Source organism: Felis catus, chromosome C1 (genome assembly GCF_018350175.1).
Source record: "Felis catus isolate Fca126 chromosome C1, F.catus_Fca126_mat1.0, whole genome shotgun sequence".
Lineage (NCBI taxonomy): Eukaryota > Metazoa > Chordata > Mammalia > Carnivora > Felidae > Felis > Felis catus.
The window spans coordinates 31,375,957-31,399,991 of NC_058375.1; the positions used below are offsets into that span (position 1 = coordinate 31,375,957).

At 42.8% G+C, this 24,035-nt stretch overlaps 1 protein-coding gene across 5 annotated transcripts; it reads left to right on the forward strand.

The window, feature by feature from the left end:
- The first annotated feature begins 4,061 nt into the window (after window positions 1-4,061).
- ZFP69 (ZFP69 zinc finger protein) lies at window positions 4,062-20,817 on the forward strand. 5 transcript variants are annotated; one of them, XM_006934600.4, is made up of 6 exons: window positions 4,062-4,200; window positions 5,309-5,791; window positions 7,056-7,141; window positions 12,658-12,784; window positions 13,107-13,205; window positions 18,170-20,817. In XM_006934600.4, exons 2-6 carry the CDS (start codon window positions 5,665-5,667, stop codon window positions 19,300-19,302), a joined length of 1,572 nt encoding a protein of 523 aa, XP_006934662.1. In that variant the 5' UTR covers window positions 4,062-4,200; window positions 5,309-5,664; the 3' UTR covers window positions 19,303-20,817. The 5 variants fall into 5 exon arrangements, with proteins under 5 accessions (XP_006934662.1, XP_003989949.1, XP_019692309.1 ...); XM_003989900.5 differs by having other exon boundaries at window positions 13,110-13,205; XM_023258524.2 differs by having other exon boundaries at window positions 4,070-4,200; window positions 5,633-5,791.
- The last annotated feature ends 3,218 nt before the right edge of the window (window positions 20,818-24,035 follow it).

A 24,035-nucleotide genomic window follows, 5' to 3' on the forward strand; every position in this document is an offset into this window, starting at 1 on the left:
TGATTAGAATCATGGTTTAGCTGTCTTTTGAACTGCAATTGTTTTTCACTGAACATTAGGTTGTGCTCAGATCCTAAGCCTTCATAGCAGAGTGGTGAAGAGTTTGCATTCAGAAATCCTAAAAATATGTATTCAAATTCCAACTCTACCAACCCCTAACTTTGTGATCTTAGTCAAACTTATTTTTTCATCTGTCAAGAGGCATTTAAAAAAATTTTTTTAATGTTTATTTACTTTTGAGAGAGACAGAGACAGGATGCGAGTGGGTTGGGGCAGAGAGAGAGGGAGGCACAGAATCTGAAGCAGGCTCCAAGCTGTCAGCATAGAGCCCAACGCAGGGCTCGAACTCATGAGCTATGAGATCATGACCTGAGCTGAAGTCGGACGCTCAACCAACTGAGCCACCCAGGCGCCCCTGTCAAGCGGCATTTTTAATAGGCACTACACAACACATTTATTATGCTAGGTACACATAATCATTCAGAAACAAACCATTAATATTGCATTTTGTGTGTTTTCTCCTTGTTATAAAGTAAATGCTCATTTATGAAAACACAGAGATGTGTAAAGAAAACAAACATGACAGAACCTAGATATTACCAATGTTAAAATGTTGATGGAAAAAGACAACATTGTCTGGTTCCATTTATATAAAGTATCAAAAGTATGAAATTCAGTGAAACAGAAAGTAGACTAGTGGTTCCCAGGTACTAGGTGGAGAGGGAAAAGGGGAGTTCTTGTTTAATGGGCATAGAGCTTCAGATTTGCAAGATGAAAAAGTTCTGGAAGTCTGTTTCACAATATGAATATAGTTAAAACTATTGAACTGTACACTTAAAGGAGGTTAGGTGGTAAATTTACGTTTGTTTTTGTTTTGTGTTTTGTGGGTTTTTTTTTTTTACCACACACACACACACACACACACACACACACACACACACAATTTTTGTACGTATGTCTCTACAGCAAACACATTCTGGTACCCAGTTTGAAAAATTCTTCCAACCCACTTGCACCAATGCCATATCACGTCTTCACTCCCTTTACTGGTCATGTCCTCCCTTCTCTCCCTATGCAGCTTTTAGTGATGCGGGTGCAAACACCCTCCACTCCATATATGTTTATTGTCAACGCCTTTACTCGGGGCAAGAGCATTTTACAAGTTGGATTACTTCCTGGATCCTGACTTTCTATCTTTTGGTCTGGTAATTTCCTACTGTCTTGCCATCTCTTAGATGCCTTGTCTATGACATTATGTTATGGGCACCATAACATGGGCAGAATTGTGTTATGGGCAGAATTGCGTCCTCCCCACTGCCCTGCCCCCTGCCAAATTCGTATGTTGAAACCCTAACCTTCACCTCTAGTACCTGAGAATGTAGCTGTATTTAATCCCATATTTAAGTGATTACATTTATTAATTACTTTAAAGAATCGATTAAGATAAATGAGTCATTAGGGTATGCTCTAACCCAACCTGACTGGTGTCCTTATAAGAAGAGGAAATTTGCACACAGGGAGACACCAGGGGCCTGCAAGCACACAGAGGAAAGACCATATGAGGACACAGAGTGAGCCAAGGACATTAGTAAGCCAAGGAGTAAGGAGAGCTTCGGGAGAAACCAACTCTGCCGACATAGGCAGGCCTGGTCTGAGGATCGGGGCAGAGGGCAGGGGATGGAGGGGTTCCTGCAGGACCAGCCAAGAGGGTCCTTGGCTTTGCACAGGATAGAAATGAAACTCAAGCCAGGAGGAAGTGAGAGCAGAGTTTACCGAGTAGCGAAAGTGATAGAGCATAGTAGGCAGAGTATCTGAGAGGCTCGTAAAGGGAGAAGTGAGTCTGCCTGTTGCTGGGGGTAAGCGGTCCAGGGTATGTGTTCTTTTAGGAATCTAGGTCCGATCAAAGGAGTGTCAGGTGGACAATAGCTGTTACTCTATAAGTCACTGAAGATAGGGATTATGGGTGCCAGTGTCAACGGAAGTTTGTTCAAACCTAATGTCCTGAAGCTCGGGATCTGGTTCTTCTTAGATGTTATCAGGTATACGGGGGCCTAGGATGAAACTCAGAGAACGAATAACTTTCTTGCTTCCCCCCTTGGAGTGGGAACATAGCTTCCTTGGTTCACTCAGATGCAAGGTGAAATATACAACAGAAGTAAATGGGGCCTGGCAGAGAAATAGCAGAGATGAAGCCTGTCTAAAATAGAGTCCATTCAGTTTCCCTAACTCTGCTGAGACGTGGATCCTGGACTTCTAGCCTCCAGACCCGTGAGACAATAAATTACTGTTGTTTAAGCCACCCAGTCTGTGGTATTTTATTGCGGCAGCCCTAGCAAACTAATGCACTCCTCTAAGAACATTAAAAATAAATATTCCAGGGGCGCCTGGGTGGCTCAGTCGGTTAAGCGTCCGACTTCAACCAGGTCACGATCTCGTGGTCTGTGAGTTCGAGCCCCGCGTCGAGCTCTGGGCTGATGGCTCGGAGCCTGGAGCCTGTTTCCGATTCTGTGTCTCCCTCTCTCTCTGCCCCTCCCCCGTTCATGCTCTGTCTCTCTCTCTGTCCCAAAAATAAATAAACATTGAAAAAAAAATTAAAAAAAAATAAATAAATATTCCAGACTTTAGTGTTTCTTGTTTTCTGAGGTGGGTTGATATAAATATCTTAGCTCCACCATTACTAGAAAGAGAAACTCCAGTCATTATCCCATTTTCACACACTGCTTTCCCTTTCCTCATAGCCCTCATCATCATCTGGGGTGCTACCTATTTTGTAAATTTATTACTGTTAAAAAGAAAACCACAGGCTCCAAATGGACCCATTATACCGGGGCTTAATACCTAAGCTAATTGTAGTTCCAACCACCCCCAGAAATGTAGTCTTAACAAGTCAATCAGGAGATTCCTGATCTAGCACAAATGAGCTAGTATGTCACATGGGCCCTCCCCAACCCCCAAAGGAAAATGAGTTAATCCCCCCAGTTAGACCCTGGGCCCTAGTCCCTAAGGTAAGGTGACCTTACCGGGACCAATCCTTTCTTTTCTTTTGCTAATAACTTCCTTGTCCCACCCTCCCTCCTATAAAAACCTATTTTATACAACTACCTAGTGCTCCCTTCCACTTGCCAGATGGGGATGCTACCCCATTCCGTGAATCAATAAAGCGAATTAGATCTTCAACTGTACTGGGTTGAATTTTTGTTGTGTAACATTATCTATTTAATTCCCCATGCATTAAGATCCAAAAAAGCAGGGACCATTCTGATAACTGCCATATGCTTAGAGCCTGTAACAATGTAGGACGGACGACACGCACTCGAGATACTTGGTGAAGGAATGAATGGCTGAATGACAAGGGGTTTCCCCACGGAAGAGTTGGAGGGCCAAGTGGTCTCTCCAGAGGCCGCCTGGCCCCGCGCGCGGTGGGCCGGTTGGCCGCTGCCCCTGGGGTCTGGGCGCCCGCGCGCGCTCCGCCGCTCCAGCGCCGGGTTTTCGGGTGCGCCGGCTTCCCGGGAGGGGGCGGGCACGGGGCGGCCCCTCGTGGGCGGAGTCGGCAGCTGGGCGTGCGGGCCGCCGGAAGGCGCGCGCGCTGGGCGGGGGGCTGCGCGGCCGCGTGGGGTGGCCGGACCCGGGGCGGGCCCGGCGGCGCGGGGGGCGACCTGAGGCGTGGGCGACGGCGGGGCGCGGCGGGAGGACGGAGGCCCCGGGCGACGCCGGGCTGCGGCCCACGAGGCGGGCCGGCGGGTGGAGCCGGCTGCCGCCGCCGCCGGGCCGGCGTCAGAGCGAGTGCCCGCGAGGTGTATCCTCGCGCGCGTCTGCGGGAAGCGGGGTCAGGACAGCCCTCCCACTGCGGCCCGCGGAGCCCCGCGCCCCGGAGCGCGGCCGAGGAAAGCCGCCTGGGAAGGCGGCGGAGAGATGCGGTGCGGCGGCCGGCCCTAGACAGGCTCCCCGGGGGGACCGGGAAAAGCCCCGCATCCGGGGCGGAGGCCGAGGTCCGCGGGCTCCCGAAGGAAGCCTGCGGGAACGCTGGGCGTGCTTTGGAGAATCGTCGGTGAGCGGGGCATGCGGTCTACGAAGGCGGGGGAAGAACAAAATCCGCTACAGCCCGGTCCTCTGAAGAGACACCCTGTGGCGCCGAAAGCCTCGGGAGCGAGCGCTCTCGCGGCCGCGTCCTTGGTCCCAGCAGCGTCCGGGGCCGAGCTGGTGAGTGGGAGGATGCGCGGGTGTGCAGCCTCCGTCCCGGGAAGGCACGGCCGGGAGCAGTGAGGAGCGGCAGCTTCCAAATGCTGCTTCGAAAGTTTCCCCACTTTGGTAACTAGACGTTTACTTTTCTGTATTCCGGGGCAGGATATTTCCACATGCTCCATCCTGCAGGATGCAGCTCCTTTCTCTGCAGCGGGCACAGCTTGGGGCCCGGTGGGGGGAGCCCGTAAGCTACATACCCTTCCTTGCAAACTTCAAAAAGTTGGGCCAGCTCCCTTTATACGGAGCTCGGTCTGTGCGTGGGGCCCCAGTTACGCTGGACCAGGTGGCTGTGGAGGCACCTGCTCAGATGCGGGGGGCTTTGGATGAGATGATAGATTTGAGTTGTTTCCGAATTTCCCTGTTGCAAACAGTTCTGCAGTAGTCCTGATGATACTCGAAGTGCTGTATTTCCTCCATCTGAACCCCTCCCCCTCCCCCAGTTTTAACATTTCTGAAACCAGGAGGCATCTTCACAGGCCAAAAGGACTTGCCCGCTGCTGGGCATCTGCGTGGTTGGGGAATGTACCTGTTGCTGTTTGGTCAGGTGAAAATGCAGCTGTGTGATTATTCCATCACTTCTGACACTTGCAACGAACTTTAAATGTAGATCTCTAGTTGTTTTTAAAAGTAGCTGGAAAAGATAATGCTGTGGTAAAGCAAAAATTGTATAGCAGTATTTATTATCAAGGGTTTTCTGTATCCTTGACATTGTTTCAATTAATATTACAGCCCTATAAAGTACAATTGTTATTCCCGTTTTATAGATGAAGAAACTGAAGCTCCAGAGAGTTCGAGTGTCTTAGAGCTTTTAAGTCCAAGTGTCGGGATTCTCATCTAAACTGTCTGAATTCAAAGCTTGCCCTCTTAACTCCACTAAGTCTGTATCCAGGCAGAAGATGGGTGCAGCTTACTGGGAGGGAAGTCAAGACAGGGTCTATGCTTGTTTTTATACCTTTTTGGCTGTTTATGGATGTGTGTATGGAACCGGGAGACAGCCACATCCAAGAACACTGATTATACTTATTCCCACGTTGATGCCAAATCTTTATTTTCGGATCTTTTGCAGTTTAAAATATATTTCCTCAAGTTCTGGAGTTCTGGATGTGCGGTCAGTGCTTCTGGATCCCTCCTCTTCTGTCTTTTGCTCCTCTAGAAGACTGTAGAGGCATGCACTCCAGACTGCTCAACTGGCTGCCTCCCAAGGAGGCACTCCTTAACTTAAGAGAGAAGTCAGTTTTTCAGAGTTGTTAAGGTCACATCAGCCTCTAGGAACCCCCGGGTTCTGGTGCTGCAGGGACACACCGAAGTTCTGGGGGCGGGAGATTGTGGTCAGAGGAGACCGCATACCTGTGAAGCCTCTCGGCAGAGATTCTGGCACTTTCGTCACCAGAAGTGGACACGCCCGGTTGGGTGGGCATCGTCATGCTACAGCAGCTCCTGATCACCCTGCCCACGGAGGCCAGCACCTGGGTGAAGTTGCGCCATCCAAAGAAGGCCAAGGAGGGGGCACCCCTGTGGGAGGATGTAACGAAGATGTTTGAAGGAGGAGGTGAGAGTAGACTGATGAAGGGAAAGCAGAATTCTCAATCCGTGTGTGAAAGGATAGGTACCCATTTCATTGAGGTGTCTCTTGGGGAGAAAATTGGAGGAAAGCAGGTGTCTGGGGTTCGTGCTTGTGGCTTTTGGGACGAGGATAGCTATGAGGGCAGATGTTGGGCTCTCAGCTCCTTGTGCCATGTGCTCCATGCTGCCCCCGTCTCCAGTGCCCGGATAAAGCACGAAACAGGAGGACAATACAGTGTTCCCCACCAGCGGCTCCCAGGTATTGTGATTGTCACAGACATTGGGGTCAAAGACTTCTACTCCTTAAAGCCCCCCCAAGGTTTTCCTTCATAAGTTTTGGGCATTTTGGCCCAAAGCTGGTGTTTTCCACAAGTAGTTCTGAGAGGAAGGAATGACCTACTTGATGACTCTCGATTTCCAGGAGGTCAGGGGGAAACGTCCAAGATTATACATTATCTGGTGGTCTGGTTGGATAGATAGATAGATGGACAGAGGAATTCGTGTGTCTCACATGATCTCTTAGGTCACACCTTTAACGTTTCAAGTTCAGCCGGTATGTAAGCTAGTGGCGTGAGGCAGGGATTTTGCTAAAGCATCTTGACCGATGGAAAAATGAATAATGGTCTCCAGTGCTTATTATTAATTGATGGAGACAGACACATACCCCGAGCAAAATAATAGAAGGTAGCCTAAGAAAGTGCTATGGTAAATTTCTTTGGGAAGCCAAAAGACTGGAAACATTCTTCTGATTATATTTATTGGAGAAATTTTCACAAAGCAGATAGCACTGAATTGGGCCTTGAAAGAGGTCTTCCATTTTTTTTGTACAAGATTTGGGAAAAGGATACAGAAATGAGTGCCTCGAAGAGTGGTTCAGAGAATGGGGACCAGTCGAGTCTGAGGCCTAAGAATGTGGTCAGTGTATGTGTACAATGGATAAAGGATGGTGGCTAGCGAAAACTAACACTTGGGGACATGTGTTTTAGGCGAGTTGTAGAGGGCCTGATGTCCATGGGAAAGGTTTGGATTATCTTTCTTAACCAGAAACATTTGAACAGAGGAGTGGCCTGGTCTGAGCTTTTGGACCAGTGTTGCCCTTAAGGAGGCCCCCCCACTCTGCTCTCAGTTGCCCGAAATGTCCCTCTCTGTGAATGTTTTGAGAGAGGAGCCTGTTCAGCAGGTCTGCAGGCAGTTTTTCTATTTGGGGGATTTGGGGAGATATAAACCTCATGGCTCTTTTCCTTCTTTAGCTCTGCTCTCTCAGGATGCTGAGGAGACCCAGGAAGAAAGTTTGAAGGCTGAAGTCACCTCTGGGCCTCCAGCAGCAGAATCCCAGGTGGGTTGGGTTTTCCTTTCATTTTCTTGGACCTGCTGCTTGGTTTTCAAGACTGTAACTCGCCTTTTTTTTTTTTTTTTTGGAGTGAGGAGTTTGGAGGTGTTTGTTAGTGTAGGGCTAACAGATTCAACATAGGGAACTCTGTGCAGGTTGCTCTTGTACAGAAAACTGGGCCGCAGTGGTGGCGATTCCCCTACTCATGGTGGCTTCCCTCCTTGTAACTCTTGTTTGTGGCCAACATCTTGATTTAACATTGTGCTAATTTCCATAGAGAGAGAGAAATGAATGCTAGAATTCCAGCCCCTAAAAATAAATAGATGCCACTTGGGGTCTCAGATACACGTCAACTTTCTTTTTTGAGTATTTTTACTCAAAAGCAAACTTCGTAAAGTGACAAGAACCTTCTGACATTCTTAGGCGATGTACCCATTTCGCTGGTGGACTTCATGTGGTGACCCTTAGTATAGTATTAGGAGTAGAGATCAAACCAAAGGAGAAGTGAGTGGGGAAGAAATGGTGTGGCCACATAGCACACACACGTTAGACAAATGGACAGTTATTACAGGGTGTCCTCACTGTCGACTGGAAGCATAGGGAAGACAGGAGAAAAATTGTAGAATGACTGAGAAAGGAAGACTATTCAAAATGAAATATTATCCGACGGCAGGAGAGTTTTAAGTGAAAAGGACTTGGGTTCTGTAATTAGATGGTACAGGATCTGAAATTATCTCTAAGTATTTACTTGCTTGGTAATGGGGCAGTTTTTTTCAGCTGTTTACAATCCCAGTTTCCTCCGCTGATTCAGATGCTAATATTTTTCTAGGATTGAATGCATTTCAAAGTTATTTACAGTAATAAGGAAGAAGCAATAAGAATAAGGAGTAATAGTCTATTTAAAGAGTTATCTCTATATTCTACTTATCTGGAATTCCTCATTTCTTGACATGTATCAAAAACTGATGGTATTCTTAGTGCTGGGAAAAGAATTAATTTTTTTTTAATTTTTAATGTTTATTTTTGAGAGAGAGTGTGTGTGAGCGGGAGAGGGGCAGAGAGAGAGGGAGACACAGAATCGAAAGCAGGCTCCAGGCTCAGAGCTGTCAGCACAGAGCCCGACGTGAGGCTCAAACCAATGAACTGTGAGGTCATGTCCTGAACCAAAGACGGATGCTTAACCAACTGAGCCACCCAGGCACCCCTGTATAGCTTTTTTTTTTTTTTTTTAAGTTTTTTTATTTATCTTGAGAGAGAGAGAGAGCAAGCAAGCGAGCATGAGTGGGGGAGGGGCAGAGAGAGAATCCCAAGCAGGGACCAGTTCTGTGCTGTCAGCATAGAACCCGACGTGGGATTCAATCCAAGAACCGTGAGATAATGACATGAGCTCAGATCAAGAATCAGACACTCAACCAACTGAGCCACCTGGGCACCCCGAAAATGTGTAGTTCTATTTTGACATGTGTATATACCATGTAACCAAAATATACACCATTTCCACCATCTCAGAAAGTTCCCTCCGGCTCCTTTCCAATCAGAACTTTGCTTTGCTCCCAGTAGAGGGTACATGGCTTCTCTTTGTTATTTCTTTTCTTTTCTTTTTTCTTTTCTTTTTTCTTTTCTTTTTTCTTTTCTTTTTTCTTTTCTTCTCTTTTCTTTCTTTCTTTCTTTCTTTCTTTCTTTCTTTCTTTCTTTCTTTCTTTTTTTTTTTCTTTCTTTCTTTCTTTCAATGTTTATTTACTTTTGAGAGAGAGAGAGAGAGCAAGAGAGAGCACACACGAGCAAGCCGGGGAGGGGCAGAGACAGGGAGACACAAAATCCGAACCCAGGGAACCGTGAAATCATGACCTGGGCTGAAGTCAGATGCTTATCTGACTGAACCACCCAGGCGCCTCTCTTTGTTATTTCTTATAAGTGCATGGGAATCTATAATGACCTCAAAATAAAAAGTTTAAAACAGAATGTATATTCTGCAGTTGATAGGTATAGTGTTCTATAAATGTCCATTACGTTGACAGATAGATGGTTCAAATCTGTATCCTTGATGCATTATTGTCCACTTGTATCAGTTACTGAGAAAGGAATGTTGAAATCTGTTGTGGTTTTGTCTATATCTTCCTTCAGTTCTGTCAGTTCTGCTCTATTTCGAGTTCTGTTATGAGATACATTAACAAGTAGTATTGTTGTCTTCTTGATGAACTGACACTTTATCATCATGAGATGTCTCTTCTTTATGGCAAGTAATATTCCTTCTCCTAAGCCCACTTTTGTCTGATTTATTATAGTTCCTCCACTGTTGTTTTAGTTATTATTTGTATGGTATAGCTTTTTCAGTTCTTTTACTTTTGACCTCTCTGTATCTTTATACTTAAAGTATGGCCTTAGATATAGCTGTGTTTTGCTCGTTTAGTGCATTTACAGTTACCATAATCATTGATACAGTGGGATTTAAATGTATATTCTTACTCTTTGCTGTTCACCCATTTTTGTTTCTTTGTTCCTCTTCTGCTTCCTCTTGGATTGCATAGTGTTTTAGTATTCTACTTTATGCCCTCTGATGACTTTTTAGCTATACTTGTTTTATTTGCTTGTGGTGGTTGCTCTGACCGTTATAATATGTGTTTTTAACATATCACAGTTGAATTAATATTATACTGTTTCACATATGGCATGGAAGCCCCGTATTTTCATTTACTCTTCCCCATTGTTTGTATATTGTCATCATATATTTCACTTTACACATTAAAACCCCACAGTACATTGTTCCTATTTTTGTTTTTTAAAAGTTCACTTGTTTTGTGAGAGAAGGCAAGCATGAGCAGGGGAGGGAGGGAGGGAGAGAGAGAGGGAGGGAGAGAGAAAGAAAGGAAGAAAGAAAGAGAGAGAGAGAGAGAGAGAGAGAGAAAGAATATCCCAGGCAGGCTCCACACTCAGTGAGGAGCCTGACTTAGGGCTCGAACTCATAAACCGAGAGATCCTTAGAGAGAGAGAGAGAGAACCGAGAGAAATCAAGAGTCAGATGCTTAACCAACTGAGCCACCTAGGTGCCCCTGTTCTTATTTTTGTTTTTAGCACTAAATAGTTTTTAAGAAATTAAGAAAAGGAAAAAAAAAAGTTCTTTTCATAACCATCCACATAATTACCAATTTGCAGTCTTCATTCCTTCTTTTAATTCCAAGTTTCTGCCTGGCATCATTTCCCTTCAACCAGAAGAAAGTCGTTCAACGTTTCTTGTAGTGTGGGCGTTCTGACGAATTCTCACAGCTTTTGCTGATCTAAAGATGTCTTTCTGTTGTCTTCTATTTGAAGATCTTTTACTGGATAGAGAGCTCTAGGGTGACTTTTTTCTTTTAAGCACTTTACAAGTGTTCCATGATCTTTTAGCTTGTATCGTTTGGAATGAGAAGTCAGCTGTTACTATTATTTCCCTATAGGTGACCTGCCTTTCTGTTTGTTTTATACCAACTTGTGTTTTTTTTTTTGTTCCTCCTTTCCTACCTTCTTTTGGCTACCTTCATGATCTTTTATCGTTGCTCTTCGGCAGTTTTACTGTGACGTATGTAGGGCTGGTTTTCTTTGAATTTATTATTTTGGGGGTTTGCTGAGCTTAGATCTGTGGCTTGATTTTTTTCCATCAAATTTGGAAAATTTTCAGCCTTTATTTCTCCAAATATTTTTTCTGCCCATCCTTTTATCTTCTTCTGAGATTCTAATTATATATATTATTAAACCACTTGGTATTATCCCAGGTTTGGTTTTTTTCCCTCTTGGTGCTTCAATTTGAATAATATCTATTGGCCTATCTTAAGTTTCATGGATCTTGTCTTCATCGGGCCATTCAGGCCATTCTGCTGCCATTAAGTCCATTTAATGGATTTTTCTGATACTGTATTTTTCATTTGTAGAATTTTCATTTAGTTCTTCAGCATTTCTCTCACTCTCTCCTCTTAGTTACCCCCTTGTTTTCACTTACTGTATTCATATTTTATTGTAAATTTTTTAACATATTTTAATAATTTCTTTAAACTTCTTGTCTGCTAATTCCAAAGACTTAGTCACCTGTGGGCTTGCTTCTATTGATTTTTCTTTTCTTTTCTTTTTTTTTAAATTTTTTTAATGTTTATTCTTGAGAGAGAGACATGAGTGTGAGGGGGGAGGGGCAGAGAGAGAAGGAGACACAGAATCTGAAGGAGGCTCCAGGCTCTGAGCTGTCAGCACAGAGCCCGACGCGGGGCTCGAACTCACAAACCGTGAGATCATGACCTGAGCTGAAGTCGGACGCTTAACCGACTGAGCCACCCAGGTGCCCTTTTATTTTCTTAATTATAGGTCACATTTTCCTCCTTCTTCACATGTGTAACAGTTTTTTCTAGTAGTTGAGATACTGGGTATTGAAGAACAGTGGGGAGGGGTGCCTGGGTGGCTCAGTCAGTTAGGCGTGGGAGGGACACTTGATTTCAGTTCAGGTCATGATCTCACAGTTCATGAGGTTGAGTCCCACATCAGGCTCTGTGCTGACAGTGCACACAAAGCCTGCTTTGGATTCTCTCTCTCCTCTCTCTGCCCCACCCCTGTTCATACACACACACACTCTCTCTCAAAATAAACTTAAAAAAAAATAGTGGGGGATGAACTATATATGTGCGCACATCCATATGTACACACATATATATGTATACATACACGTGTGTATGTGTGTGTGTGTATACGCATATGTGTGTCGTTTGTTTATTTACAAAAGACTAAGTCCTTTCCTCTGTCTGGTAGTTAAAGTGAGGCACTGATTATTCATATTCTCCCTAGAGCTGTGGCTGAGCTCTGGCTGAGACACAGCTTTTATTTGATTGAGTTCACTTCTGACTAACCCAACTACAAACACCCATGCCACCACTGCTGGGGGGCTGATCTTTATTATCTCTTCAAGTAATTGAGCTAGGATGGGGTTAGACTACAGTTCCAGTTTTATTCATCTTTGCATTGAACTCCAGTTCAGTGAGCCCGAGGATTTAAGCTCAGTAGCAATACATTGGCTTTGTGACAATAATTGCTGAAAGCCTCTCTGTCTCTCCCTCTGGCCCCTTCACCAACCTGCCACCAGTGATGCTGTTCACTCTGCTGTTCCTCAGATAAGCCAAGGATGCTCTCACTTTAGGTCCTTTGTACCTGCCTGGAATGCTCTTCCCTCAGATTTCCACATAGGTCTCCCGCACTGAATTCATGTCTGTGGTCAAATCTCACCCTTTTAGAGAGGCCTTCCCCAACCACCTTGCATAAAAGATCCTCCTCTACCTTCATGTGGTTCTCCGTTTCCTCCTTATCCTGCTTAATTTTTTTCTAAGACCCATATGACCTTCTGTTTTTCTGTGTATTTATGGTAATCTCCGGAGGATCTTCAAACACATCCAGAGGAGGCTGCCAGTAAAACTAGTTTAAAATCTCTCAGAACTTAGAATACTGTCAGAACTCCTTGGACCTTGATGGAGGTGGTCTTTGTGTGAAAAGGAATATATTTGATATTCTAGGAACTGCTGACTTTCAAGGACATATCTGTGGACTTTACCCAGGAGGAGTGGGGACAACTGCCCCTTGCTCACCGGAATCTATACCGGGAGGTGATGCTGGAGAACTATGGGAACCTGCTGTCAGTGGGTAAGGATGGGCGGAACATTCACCCAGAAAACCTGTCTGTTACAGGAAAGTCATTAATTCCAAATTATCAAATGCTGTGGATTCCTTCGAGCTTGGCCTTGAGTTCTGTATTAGAGATGTCTCATTCCTTGGGGGAACCGCTTTACTTGTTAGAGCGAGAATAGAAAGACATTCTGTGGTGTCCCTTTCCATCTTCAGAGACCCTGGCTGCCAGAGGACTAGAAAGAATTCTGGGGATGTTCTTAGAACTCAGTGTAAACATTCATACTCTGGTTTTTGTTTGTTTGTTTGGTTTTTGTTTTTGTTTTTTTTACTTTATAAGCAGGATATCAACTTTCTAAACCTAGTGTGATATCCCAGTTGGAGAAAGGACAAGAGCCATGGATGACAGAGAAAGAAGGCCCAGGAGATCCCAGTTCAGGTGAGACCAAGTCAGATAGTACCTTTTAATATGTAGGCCAGAGTCCCCGAAGTCTCCCCAGGCTGTGGGGAAGGCTGAAGTCAGTGGACAGGGCGTGCACTAAACCTGACGTCACCCCTCCCTCCATCATCCCTTTCCTTCACCTCACCTTGCAAAAGTCTCTCTGGAGTTGGAGGGCAGGGAGTCTTGTCTTAATTTAGGTTGAACTTGACTTTTCCTCTTTTCTTCAGTATCCTGAACTCTGCAAATCGAAAGCGCCTTTCTCTGAGCAGTCAGATGTACATGGTCTCTCTTCACGGAAAACACATCTCTTTTCAGGGCTCACTGCATTCGATAGATCTTTAATTTTCTCTCTTACTTTCTGTTTCCACTTTCCACCAATTTTCATTTTACAATTTCAGCTTTGATTCTCACTCTCTTTTTAACTTATTTATCTACCTTTTGTATTTTTTGTAACAACTGTATGAAAATTCTTGCAAGAGAAATTGCCACAGGACAATTAAGTGGTCTTTAACCATCTCCTTAAACTTTGCTTTATTATGAAATATTTTAGGTGTTCAGAAAGGCATAGAGAACATTGTAACAAATTTCTATGTAGCTTCCACCTAGGTTAAGAAAAAAGAGTTGAAGTCCTGCTATTCCCCTTTTACCTTTTAAAATAACCAATTTTTCGGGGACAACTAGGTGACTCAGTCAGTTGAGCATCCAACTTCGGCTCAGGTCATGATCTCGCAGTTCATGAGTTCGAGCTCCGTGTTGGGCTCTGTGCTGACAGCTCAGAAGCTGGAACCTACTTCGGATTCTGTTTCTCCCTGTGTCTATTTCTTCCCTGCTCGTGCTCTGTCTCTCTCTCTCTCAAAAATAAATAAAGATTGGGGCGCCTGGGTGGCTCAGTCGGTTAAGCGTCCGTCTTCACCTCAGGTCACGATCTCACGGTCCGTGAGTTTGAGCCCCGCGTCGGGCTCTGGGCTGATGGCTCAGAGCCTGGAGCCTGCTTCCGATTCTGTGTCTCCGTCTCTCTCTGCCCCTCCCCCGTTCATGCTCTGTCTCTCTCTGTCTCAAAAATAAATAAAACGTTAAAAAAAATTTTTTTTAAATAAATAAAGATTAAAAAAAATTTTTTTAAATAACCAACTTTTCAGAGTTTAAATATTGTCATTCTCCTATATGTCTTCATACTTTCACAGCGTGTGTATATCCTGGAACAATATTTGGTATTATTTTGAATGGGTTTTTTTTTTTTTTTTTTAAGTTTATTTATTTATTTTTGAGAGAGAGCACAAGCAGGGGAGGGGCAAAGAGAGAGAGTGAGGCACAGAATCTGAAGCAGACTCCAGGCTCTGAGCTGTCAGCACAGACTCTAGTGTGGGGCTCGAACCCATGAACTGTGAGATCATGACCTGAGCTGAAGTCAGATGCCCAACCGACTGAGCCACCCAGGTTTTTATTCTTTAAATAAATGGTGTATATACTTCTACTTGCTTTTCTCAGTCAACACAATTGATATTTATCCATCTTCTTCTAGTTATTTCTGTTGAACTAATAAATAAATTTATTTATTTTCCTGTTAATAGACATATTGTTTCTAAATTTGGGGGTTACCAAGATGCAGTAAGTCTTCCTGTACATGTCTTCTTGTGTACACGTGCAAGTATTTCTCTGCAATGTGGAAGCAAAACTGTTGGGTCATGGAGTATATGCACCTTCGTTTTGTTTAATATTACCAGCTGGCTCTTCAAAGCAGTTGCACCAATATGTACCTCCCCTCGGCAAGCCTTAAGACTTTCCAGAGTGCAGCATCTTTGTCAACACTTGGCTTTGTCAAACTTTAAAATTATTGTAAATTTGTGGGTGAATATGGTATCTTACCGTTTCTTTCATTTTCCTCATTATTAGCAAGAGGAGCATACTTTTCATGTCTATTGACCATCTAGATTTCTCTTACGTAAATTACTTTGCCAGTTCTGTTTTTTTTTTTCTTGATCTATAGAAAGGATGTATATATCATCTTATATTTTTAAGTTTGGCTTTTCATATTTAGAGTTAATTCACCTAGAATTATTTTATGTGTAGTGTGAGTGCCTTTTCCACATGGATAATCAGTCCAGGAACCATGTATTTAATAGTTAATACCACTCTGTTACCTATCAAGTTTCCTTTTATACTTGTGTCTGTTCTGGGCACTGTATTCTGTTCCATTTTTCTCTTCTAGCCCTACTTTAATGCCAAGCTGTTGTAATCACTGTATTTCATAGTGAAACTCATGTGGTCAAGGTAGTTCTCCCACTTTGTTCTTCAAAATTGTCCTCATTATTAGCCCCTTGCTCTTCCATGCAAATTATATAATGAATGCATGAAATTTCACACACACCCACACACATGCAAATACTCTGGTGGTGTTTTGATTGGAAGAGAATTGAATTTATAGATCAGCTTTGGGGAGAATTAATATTATGATATTGAGTGTTACTATCTAGAAACAGGGGTATATTGCCGCATTCATTAGTATTTCCTAACTTTTTTTTTAAATAAAGTTTCAGAATTTTCCGTATAAAGGTCTTGTGCATATTGCATCTCTTTTGTTAGATTCATCTTGAAGACGTTTTATTTTGCTATTTTGATGGTATATATTTTTAAATTATGTTTTCTGTTTGCTGCTGGTGTGTAATAATAGAACAGTTGGATTTGTATATTGATCCTATAGCTAGCCACCTTGTTTCATTCCATTATTAATTTCAATAATTTGTTTATATATTCTCTTGGGTTTTCTCTTTTTCAGCTTATAATAATGAAAATAAGAGCTACCATGAATATCATTTAGATTTTCCAGTAGCTTTAAATAATAAGAACAGTTTGATTTTACTAAAACATTTTAAATTACTGCAATAACAAAAACTCACAACTTCATTCAAAGTTAAATCTTGGAGCGCCTGGCTGGTTCAATTGTTTATCCGTTGAACTTTTTGATTTCCGCTCAGTTCATGATCTCATAGTTTGTGAGATTGAGCCCTGTCCACGCAGAGTCCGCTTGGGATTCTCTCTCCGTCTCTCTCTCTGACACTCCCCCATCATGCATGTGTTTTCTCTCTCAAAATAAATCAACATTTTGGGGCACCTGGGTGGCTTACTCGGTTAAGCGTCTAACTTCGGCTCAGGTCATGATCTCACAGTTCATGAGTTTGAGCCCCGCATCAGACTCCGTGCTGTCAGCTCAGAGCCTGGAGCCTGCTTCAGATTCTGTGTCTCCCTCTCTCTCTCTCCCCCTCCCTGGCTTGTACTCTGTCTCTCTCTCAAGAATAAATAAAAGTTAAAAAAATTTTTTAAAGAAATAAACATTTTTTTAAAAAATGTTAAAAATCTCTTCGTCTGTAGTTTGGTCCTTCTTCAGGCCTGGATATTGAATTGGGAAAGGGGACATGATATAGAAGGCTTCTTCTCTCTTGCTCTGTCTTCTTTTCTTCCACCTCCCATTTTCAGGACCAGAATCAGAAGCCTACACAACATAGACTTTATTATTGCCTTTACTCATTAAGAATTTGGAAGTACTATTGATCCTTTTGTGTTGACCGAAAAATCTTACAAAAAGTTACACTTTTCAAGAATAAAGATGTATCAGTTGAAATATTAGTAATGGGTACAACAGATTATCAAAAAACCCAGTCAAAACTGTAGAGATTAAAAGATATTTTCAGAGAACATAGCAATAATAGTAATACAGCAGTTTGGGTTTCTTACAAGTCTCCTTTGTATAAATAACATTTCTAGGGACAGATTAATAACCACAGGAAATAGAACAAAGCAAATATTAATACAAGTTTCGATAAAAGACAGCTTAATGTTTTCATGAAAGTTCTTAGTTCAGACCTTAGTTTTTGAATGAGCATCTCCTGCTGGTGTGGGGAGAGGGACATCTTTTTATCTTTCTGAGATTGTTTTCTAAAAGTAGTTGTCAAGAAAAGATATTCTTAAGACATAGCTCTGAAATTTCATTATTTAGTATTAGAGCATGTCTGAAGTGCTCAAATTTTACTCTCTGTATAAAATCACACATTTACCTTATTTACTGTTTCCTAACTTCCCATTACCTCCCCATGTTGCATAACCATTTTTAAATGTGCAATTGACCTTGAACAACACTGGTTTGAACTGCATGCGTCCACCTATTATACGTGGATCTTTTTTTAATGTTTATTTTAGAAAGGGAGGGGGCGAGTGGGGGAGGGGCAGAGAGCAAGGGAGACAGAAAATCCGAAGCAGGCTCCGTGCTGTCAGCGCAGAGCCCGATGTGGGGCTCAAACCCTTCAATCATGAGATCATGACCTGAGCCAAAGTTGGACGCTCAACAGACTGAGCCACTTAGGCACCCCTGGAGTTCTTCTTTTTAATGAAATGATTTGTCAACTTTTTTTAATGTTTATTTGTTTTGAGAGAGAACACAAGCGGGGGCGGGGGTGGGGTGTGTGGGGACAGAGGGAGAGAGAGACTTCCAAGCAGGCTCCATGCTGTCAGTGAAGAGCCTGACACAGGACTCGATCTCTTGAACTGTGAGATCATGATATGAGCCAAAATCGAGAGTCAGACATTTAACCAACTGAGCTACACAGGCACCCCTATATGTGGATTTTTTACAGTGCATTTTCTTTTCTCTTTATTGTAAGAATCTAGTATATGATGCACGTAACATAAAAAGTAAGTGTTAATTGATTTACTGGTGAGGCTTCTAGTCAACAGTAGGCTATTAGTAGTTAAGCTTCTGTGGGAATCAGAAGTTATACATGGATTTTTTTTTTACTGTGTTGAGGTTGATATCCCAACCCCCATGTTGTTCAAGGGTCAAATGTAATCAAAGTCTCATGTGTTTTATATGTGTAGTTCTCTAAATCTCTATTCCATATCCACTATAGTAATTGATTTTTTGAAGCATAATGAATGTGAGTTATGTGCATTTTTTCCATTTCTTTCAGACTTGAAGAATAAAACAGAAACCAGTACATCAGCTTCAAAGAATGAGATTTTACAGGAACACTTATATCATGGCATTATGATGGAAGGGTTCCTGAGAGATGATGTCATTTATTCCACATTGAGAAAAGTCTCTAAATATGATGGCGAGTTAGAAGAGCACCAGGAATCCCATGGAAGAGATATAAGACACGCCATCCTGACCCACAAGAAGAGTGACCAGGAAACTAACAAATTCGGGGAAAATATTGTCAGTTCAAATGTTACGATAGAACAGAGGCACCGTAAATGTGATACACCTAGAAAGAGGAATAAATACAAATTAGACTTGATAAATCATCCGAGTTACATAAGAACAAAAACCTATGAATGTAATATATGTGAAAAAAACTTCAAACAACCCATTCATCTTACTGAACACATGAGAATTCATACTGGTGAAAAACCTTTCAGATGTAAGGAATGTGGAAGAGCGTTTAGCCAAAGTGCATCCCTTACTACACACCAGAGGATCCATACTGGCGAGAAACCCTTTGAATGTGAAGAATGCGGCAAAGCCTTTAGGCATCGCTCATCTCTTAATCAGCATCATAGAACTCACACTGGAGAGAAACCCTATGTATGTGATAAATGTCAGAAAGCTTTCAGCCAGAACATTAGCTTGATCCAGCATTTGAGAACTCATTCTGGAGAGAAACCCTTTACGTGCAATGAATGTGGGAAAACCTTCCGACAGATTAGACACCTTAGTGAACATATAAGAATTCACACTGGGGAGAAGCCCTATGCATGCACTGCGTGTTGTAAAACCTTTAGTCATAGAGCGTATCTAACGCATCACCAGAGAATCCATACTGGGGAGAGACCCTACAAATGTAAGGAATGTGGGAAAGCCTTTAGACAGAGGATACACCTTAGCAACCATAAAACTGTTCATACAGGAGTGAAAGCGTATGAATGCAACCGCTGTGGAAAAGCCTACAGGCATGATTCATCCTTTAAGAAACATCAGAGACACCATACTGGAGAAAAGCCTTATGAATGTAATGAATGTGGAAAAGCCTTCAGCTATAATTCATCACTTAGTCGACATCATGAAATACACAGGAGGAATGCCTTTCGAAATAATGTGTAAAAATAGATTATTCAACATGAGAACAAAAGCTAACTCTAAATCAGTGCTTTTAAATTCCAGGATTCCAAATTTGAGGAATTGATATAGTGATACCAGCCTTTAATATTGCCTGTTGTGTAAATAGTACATTGATAACTATTATCTACTAACACCTCCATACAAAGTACTTAAGAATAAAGGATTAAATTAAATTCAGGATTGTGATGCACACATAATTGTTACCTGATTTCATGGAGGGTGAATTATTCTCCATGGGCATTCTCTGATTTATAGACTAACATTTGGGAAGTACCGTTGAAAAAAATCACCCCTGTTTTTTAAGTAACTTACTTTTTTTAAATGAGGAGACTTACAAATCTGATAAAATTCAAATGGCATAGACAGTTGTATAAGTGAAAATCTTTTTCCTACATCCACCACCAAATTCTACCTTAGAGGCAACCATTTTTATAACTTTTTATGCACCCTTCAAGAGATCTTTTTTATTTGTATCCAAGAGAATGTGCAGAGTTCTTTTTAAGCATAAATGGCAGCTTCCTATGTAAACACATCTGCACATTACTTTTATTACTTAACCATATATCATGGAGGTCATTCCATATTAGTAGATAAAGTGCCTACTCATTCTTTTTTATAACTGCATGGTATTCTGTGGTTTGAATGTACTTTAATTTATTTAGCCAGTTCACTATGATGGACTTTTGGATTTCTAATCTTTTGTTGCAATGAATAGTCTTACACATTTTTCTTTCTTACACATGTGTTTGTGTAGGGTAAATTCCAAGAACTGGAGTCTCTATACTAGAGGGTATGTGCACTTGTATGATGGATAGTGCCAAACTGGCCTTCATAGAGGTTGGGCCAATTTCCTTTCCCACCAGCAAGAGGACTACGAGCCACCTGATGCTGAAGCATGTCCTGGACCCACAGCCCCGTTAGTCATCAAAGAAGTATCCATTTGTCTCAATAACTAGTGTGGAAGTACCAGGTGAGCTGCATCCCCAGGAAGAGCTCTGCTTGCCATTCCTGGAGCCAGAGAGGAGTCTGCATCTTACTGAACAATAGCCAAGCCTACCAAAATCTCAGCTGGAAAAGGAGAAGCCCTCTTTCCACCAACTGCTCCAGTCCTTGACCTCTAGGCTGGAGCTGCCTGATCAATGAGAGTCCCTTTAAAGAGACCAATCCACCTATCTTAGCAAGTCAAATCTTGGCTGCAACCCCTCTGATGGAATGGAGGAACACTGATAATTGAGTCGGGAGACTTAAGATGGCAGGGTGTACTATGGATGATCAACCACAGCATTTTACCGGATGGCTAAGTTAGCAAGTTATAGTTAATACATGGAGGAAGAGAGAAAAGAGGTAGGGCATGACTGTCTAATAAGCATTGATTAATGAAAGTATTAATTAACATTGCTTATGTTGTGAAAGCTGAGCACCACGATCGGGGCCACATGGTTTTGTACATGCTCATTTTTCAATCTGGTAAATGTTTATTAAAGTTTTAGTGAGTAATTCTGTGAAATGTTAATCGATTTACCCTCACCTCCATCCACTAAGGTTATACACCAAAGCCTGGCACTTAGATTTTCCATTATAGCTCTTGCTACTTTATAGTTCCATGTCCCATTTTCCTCCTTCCTATATGGGCTCTGTCTAAACACAGTAGATTAGTTGAGACTCTTTGGTCAAATAACAAATCAGTTGGGGCTTTTTAAGCCTCAATGTGGGGGTGTTGTTAGAGGGATATTGGGGTATCCTGTAATTCATGGGTTGCAATACATTCAAACAGCAGACTGGGCTTAGGACCTGAAGCACTCTAGGAAACCCAGGCAGCTTTCTTTCCATCTCTCACCTTTGCTTGTGTCTTCGTTTTTTGTTTTGTTTTGTTTTGTTTTGTTTTGTTTTGTTTTGTTTTGTTTTGTTTTGTTTTGTTTTTAGCACCTCGTTACAAATCAGTTACCATCAGCTCCAGATTTCACATATATTCTTTCTGTCACCCAGAAAAAAGGAAAAAAATGACTTTCTTGGGGCGCCTGGCTGGGTGGCTCAGTCGGTTGGGCGTCCGACTTCAGCTTAGGTCATGATCTCATGGTTCGTGGGTTCAAGCCCCACATCAGGCTCTGTGCCGACAGCTCGGAGCCTGGAGCCTGCTTCAGATTCTGTCTCCCCCTCTCTCTGCCCCTCCCCTCCTCTCTCTCTCTCTCTCTCTCTCTCTCATAAAAACATAAAAAAACAAATGTCTTTCTCACTTCCAATCTTTAAATCCTGGGAAAGGTCTCATTGGCCCAGTCCAGTGAGGTGCGCACCTCTAAAGTCAATTGTAGAAAGAGAACTGTGGGGGGCACCTGGGTGGCTCGGTTGGTTAAGCGTCTGACTTCGGCTCAGGTCATGATCTCACGTCTGTGAGTTCGAGCCCCGCGTCGGGCTCTGTGCTGACTGCTCAGAGCCTGGAGCCTGTTTCAGATTCTGTGTCTCCCTCTCTCTCTGCCCCTCCCCTGTTCATGCTCTGTCTCTCTCTGTCTCAAAAATAAACATTAAAAAAAAATTTTAGAAAAAAAGAGAACTGTGGGAACCATGTGGTTGGTGTGAATGCACGGGGAGGGTGCTGTGTGGCTGGAGGGGCAAGAGAGCAGAAAGGGTTACTGTTCTTGAAACTCCAGATCCTACCCACTCTTTTTTTAAAAACATTTTTTAATGTTTATTTTTGAGAGCGATCAAAGGGGGGAGGGGCAGAGAGGGAGAGACAGAATCTGAAGCAGGCTCCAGGCTTTGGGTTGTCAGTACAGAGCCCCACGTGGGGCTCAAACTCACGAGCTGTGAGATTATGACCTGAGCTGAAGTCAGATGCTTAACTGACTGAGCCACCCAGGCACCCCAGATCCTGCTCAATCTTCAACACCAGCTCATCGGATCAGAATTTTAGAACTGGAAAGGGTCTAGGAATCCACCTATTTAGAATTCTCCACTTTGTAGATGAAGAAATGGAGAGTCCCCTTCTATGATTATTCCTGTCCTTCACTTGAGTTGTTTCTGAGCATTTTTTCTGCAGGTTTAGCCTAGTTTTCCAAGCACCTGCCTTTAATGGCTACACAAAGCTGTTCAAGTTTTTCTTCTTAGATCTGCTACTGCTTCAGAAGGCCTTTGTGATTTTCGAGCTTACCCATTGGTTTTGCCTATTATCACTGCCTGTTCCTTCATTCTGGTTATCTTACAGGCACTTCCTCTGCTAATCACATAAATGCTGTGCCTCAGGACTGTGTCCTTAGCCATGTTGTTTTCTCAAGCTACACAGTTTGTTTAACTGATCTTGTTACCCTCTCAACACTTTTTAAATCTACATCTGTATCTTAGGAGTCTCTCTTGAGCTCTAGAACATTATATTCAACATTGTGCTTAATATCTCTATTTGCATATACTACAGTCCTTTCAAAGTATGTCCAAAACCCAACTCAATCTTTTCAATAAAATCTGTGTCCTTAATACAGTAAATAGTACCACCCTCCACCCAATTCTCCAGTTTAGACTTCCTCTTCTCATCCATCACCTTCCCCCAGTCACCAAGTCCTATATATCCTATTTGGGATCTGTTCACTCTATATCTTCCTCTGTATTTCCTTCGTCAGCTCTCTAATTAGACAGCACGTCCTAAATAGGGTTCCAACTGGTATTTCTATAATCTGGACTCCTTTTTTTTTTTTTTTTTTTTCAAGTTTGGTATTAATTTTATTCTATTTTCTGTATAACTTTAAGTACATAAAGGTTTATTTCCACAGGCCTCAGGAAATGGGTAGAAGTCACAGGACAATCTCTCTTCCCACCAAAAAAAGTTGCATATTTTGGTAAGTGTCCTAGAGAGAAAAACTGTAATTTACATGAGCAATGCTGTGCAAGATTCTTACACAAGACCTAAAACCAGGCTGCAGTGGAGATTTTAGTCCTTTGTTCAGGTGCCTGGACAGAAACCAAAAGCAGTTGGGCATGACAGGGCAAAGGAGGCAGTGAAGACGGAGGGCAGGCACCTAGCATGGAAGAAGGAAGGAATTCCAGATTCCTTGGAATGGTGCAGTTTCCTTGTTTGTTTGTTTTGTCTTGTTTTGTTTTTGTTTAAGTCGTCTCTGTAGGAAGGTGCTGGGCAGGGATCCCAGTGAAAGAAAGGGTCCAAGACTCCTTTCACTGGCCTGGGTGCAGGGCTCTGCCCAGCGGCCGATACAGGACAACCTACTCTCTCAGGTTCAGGCAGACCCAGGATGGAATGCAGAATAAAAGGAATGCCTACAGGAATCAATTTTGCTCGGAATGCTAGATGGCCAGGCTTCAGCCTTTGGTCCAGTGCGACTCCTGCCTCACCTGTCAACAGTGAAAAGTTAGTTTGGTTAGAAGAACCAGCTAGAATCACACCAGCCTCTGCTACCTTCGTGGGCATTGTTAGAAAAAGATGAACTTGCGTGAACATTCTGATCTGTTCCTTCCTGGGGACCGCTTTATTCTTCCCAAATGACTGTTTGTTGGTCAGATAACCCCCAAAGGCTGAAAGCTAAAACACAGCAGTCCTGGTGTGCAGTTCCTTAAGAATGGACTGGTGGTGTGGTTGAGCTGACAGGGAAAAGCCGCACCTTCCCGCAGAAGATCAACTGACCTGCTCTCCCACCCAAATCTCAGCCTGAGGTATATTTCAGTGAAGGCAGGTAGCTGTGCTTCTCAGAGCAGAGAAGCGGTTTAAGAGCAGAAAG

Bases quoted from the DNA above. Each gene is read 5' to 3' on its own strand.
- ZFP69 (XM_006934600.4), top strand. From the start codon at position 5,665: ATGCTACAGCAGCTCCTGATCACCCTGCCCACGGAGGCCAGCACCTGG. The intron at 5,792-7,055 runs GTGAGAGTAGAC...TTCCTTCTTTAG, and splicing joins GAAGATGTTTGAAGGAGGAG to CTCTGCTCTCTCAGGATGCT. The intron at 7,142-12,657 runs GTGGGTTGGGTT...TTGATATTCTAG, and splicing joins CTCCAGCAGCAGAATCCCAG to GAACTGCTGACTTTCAAGGA.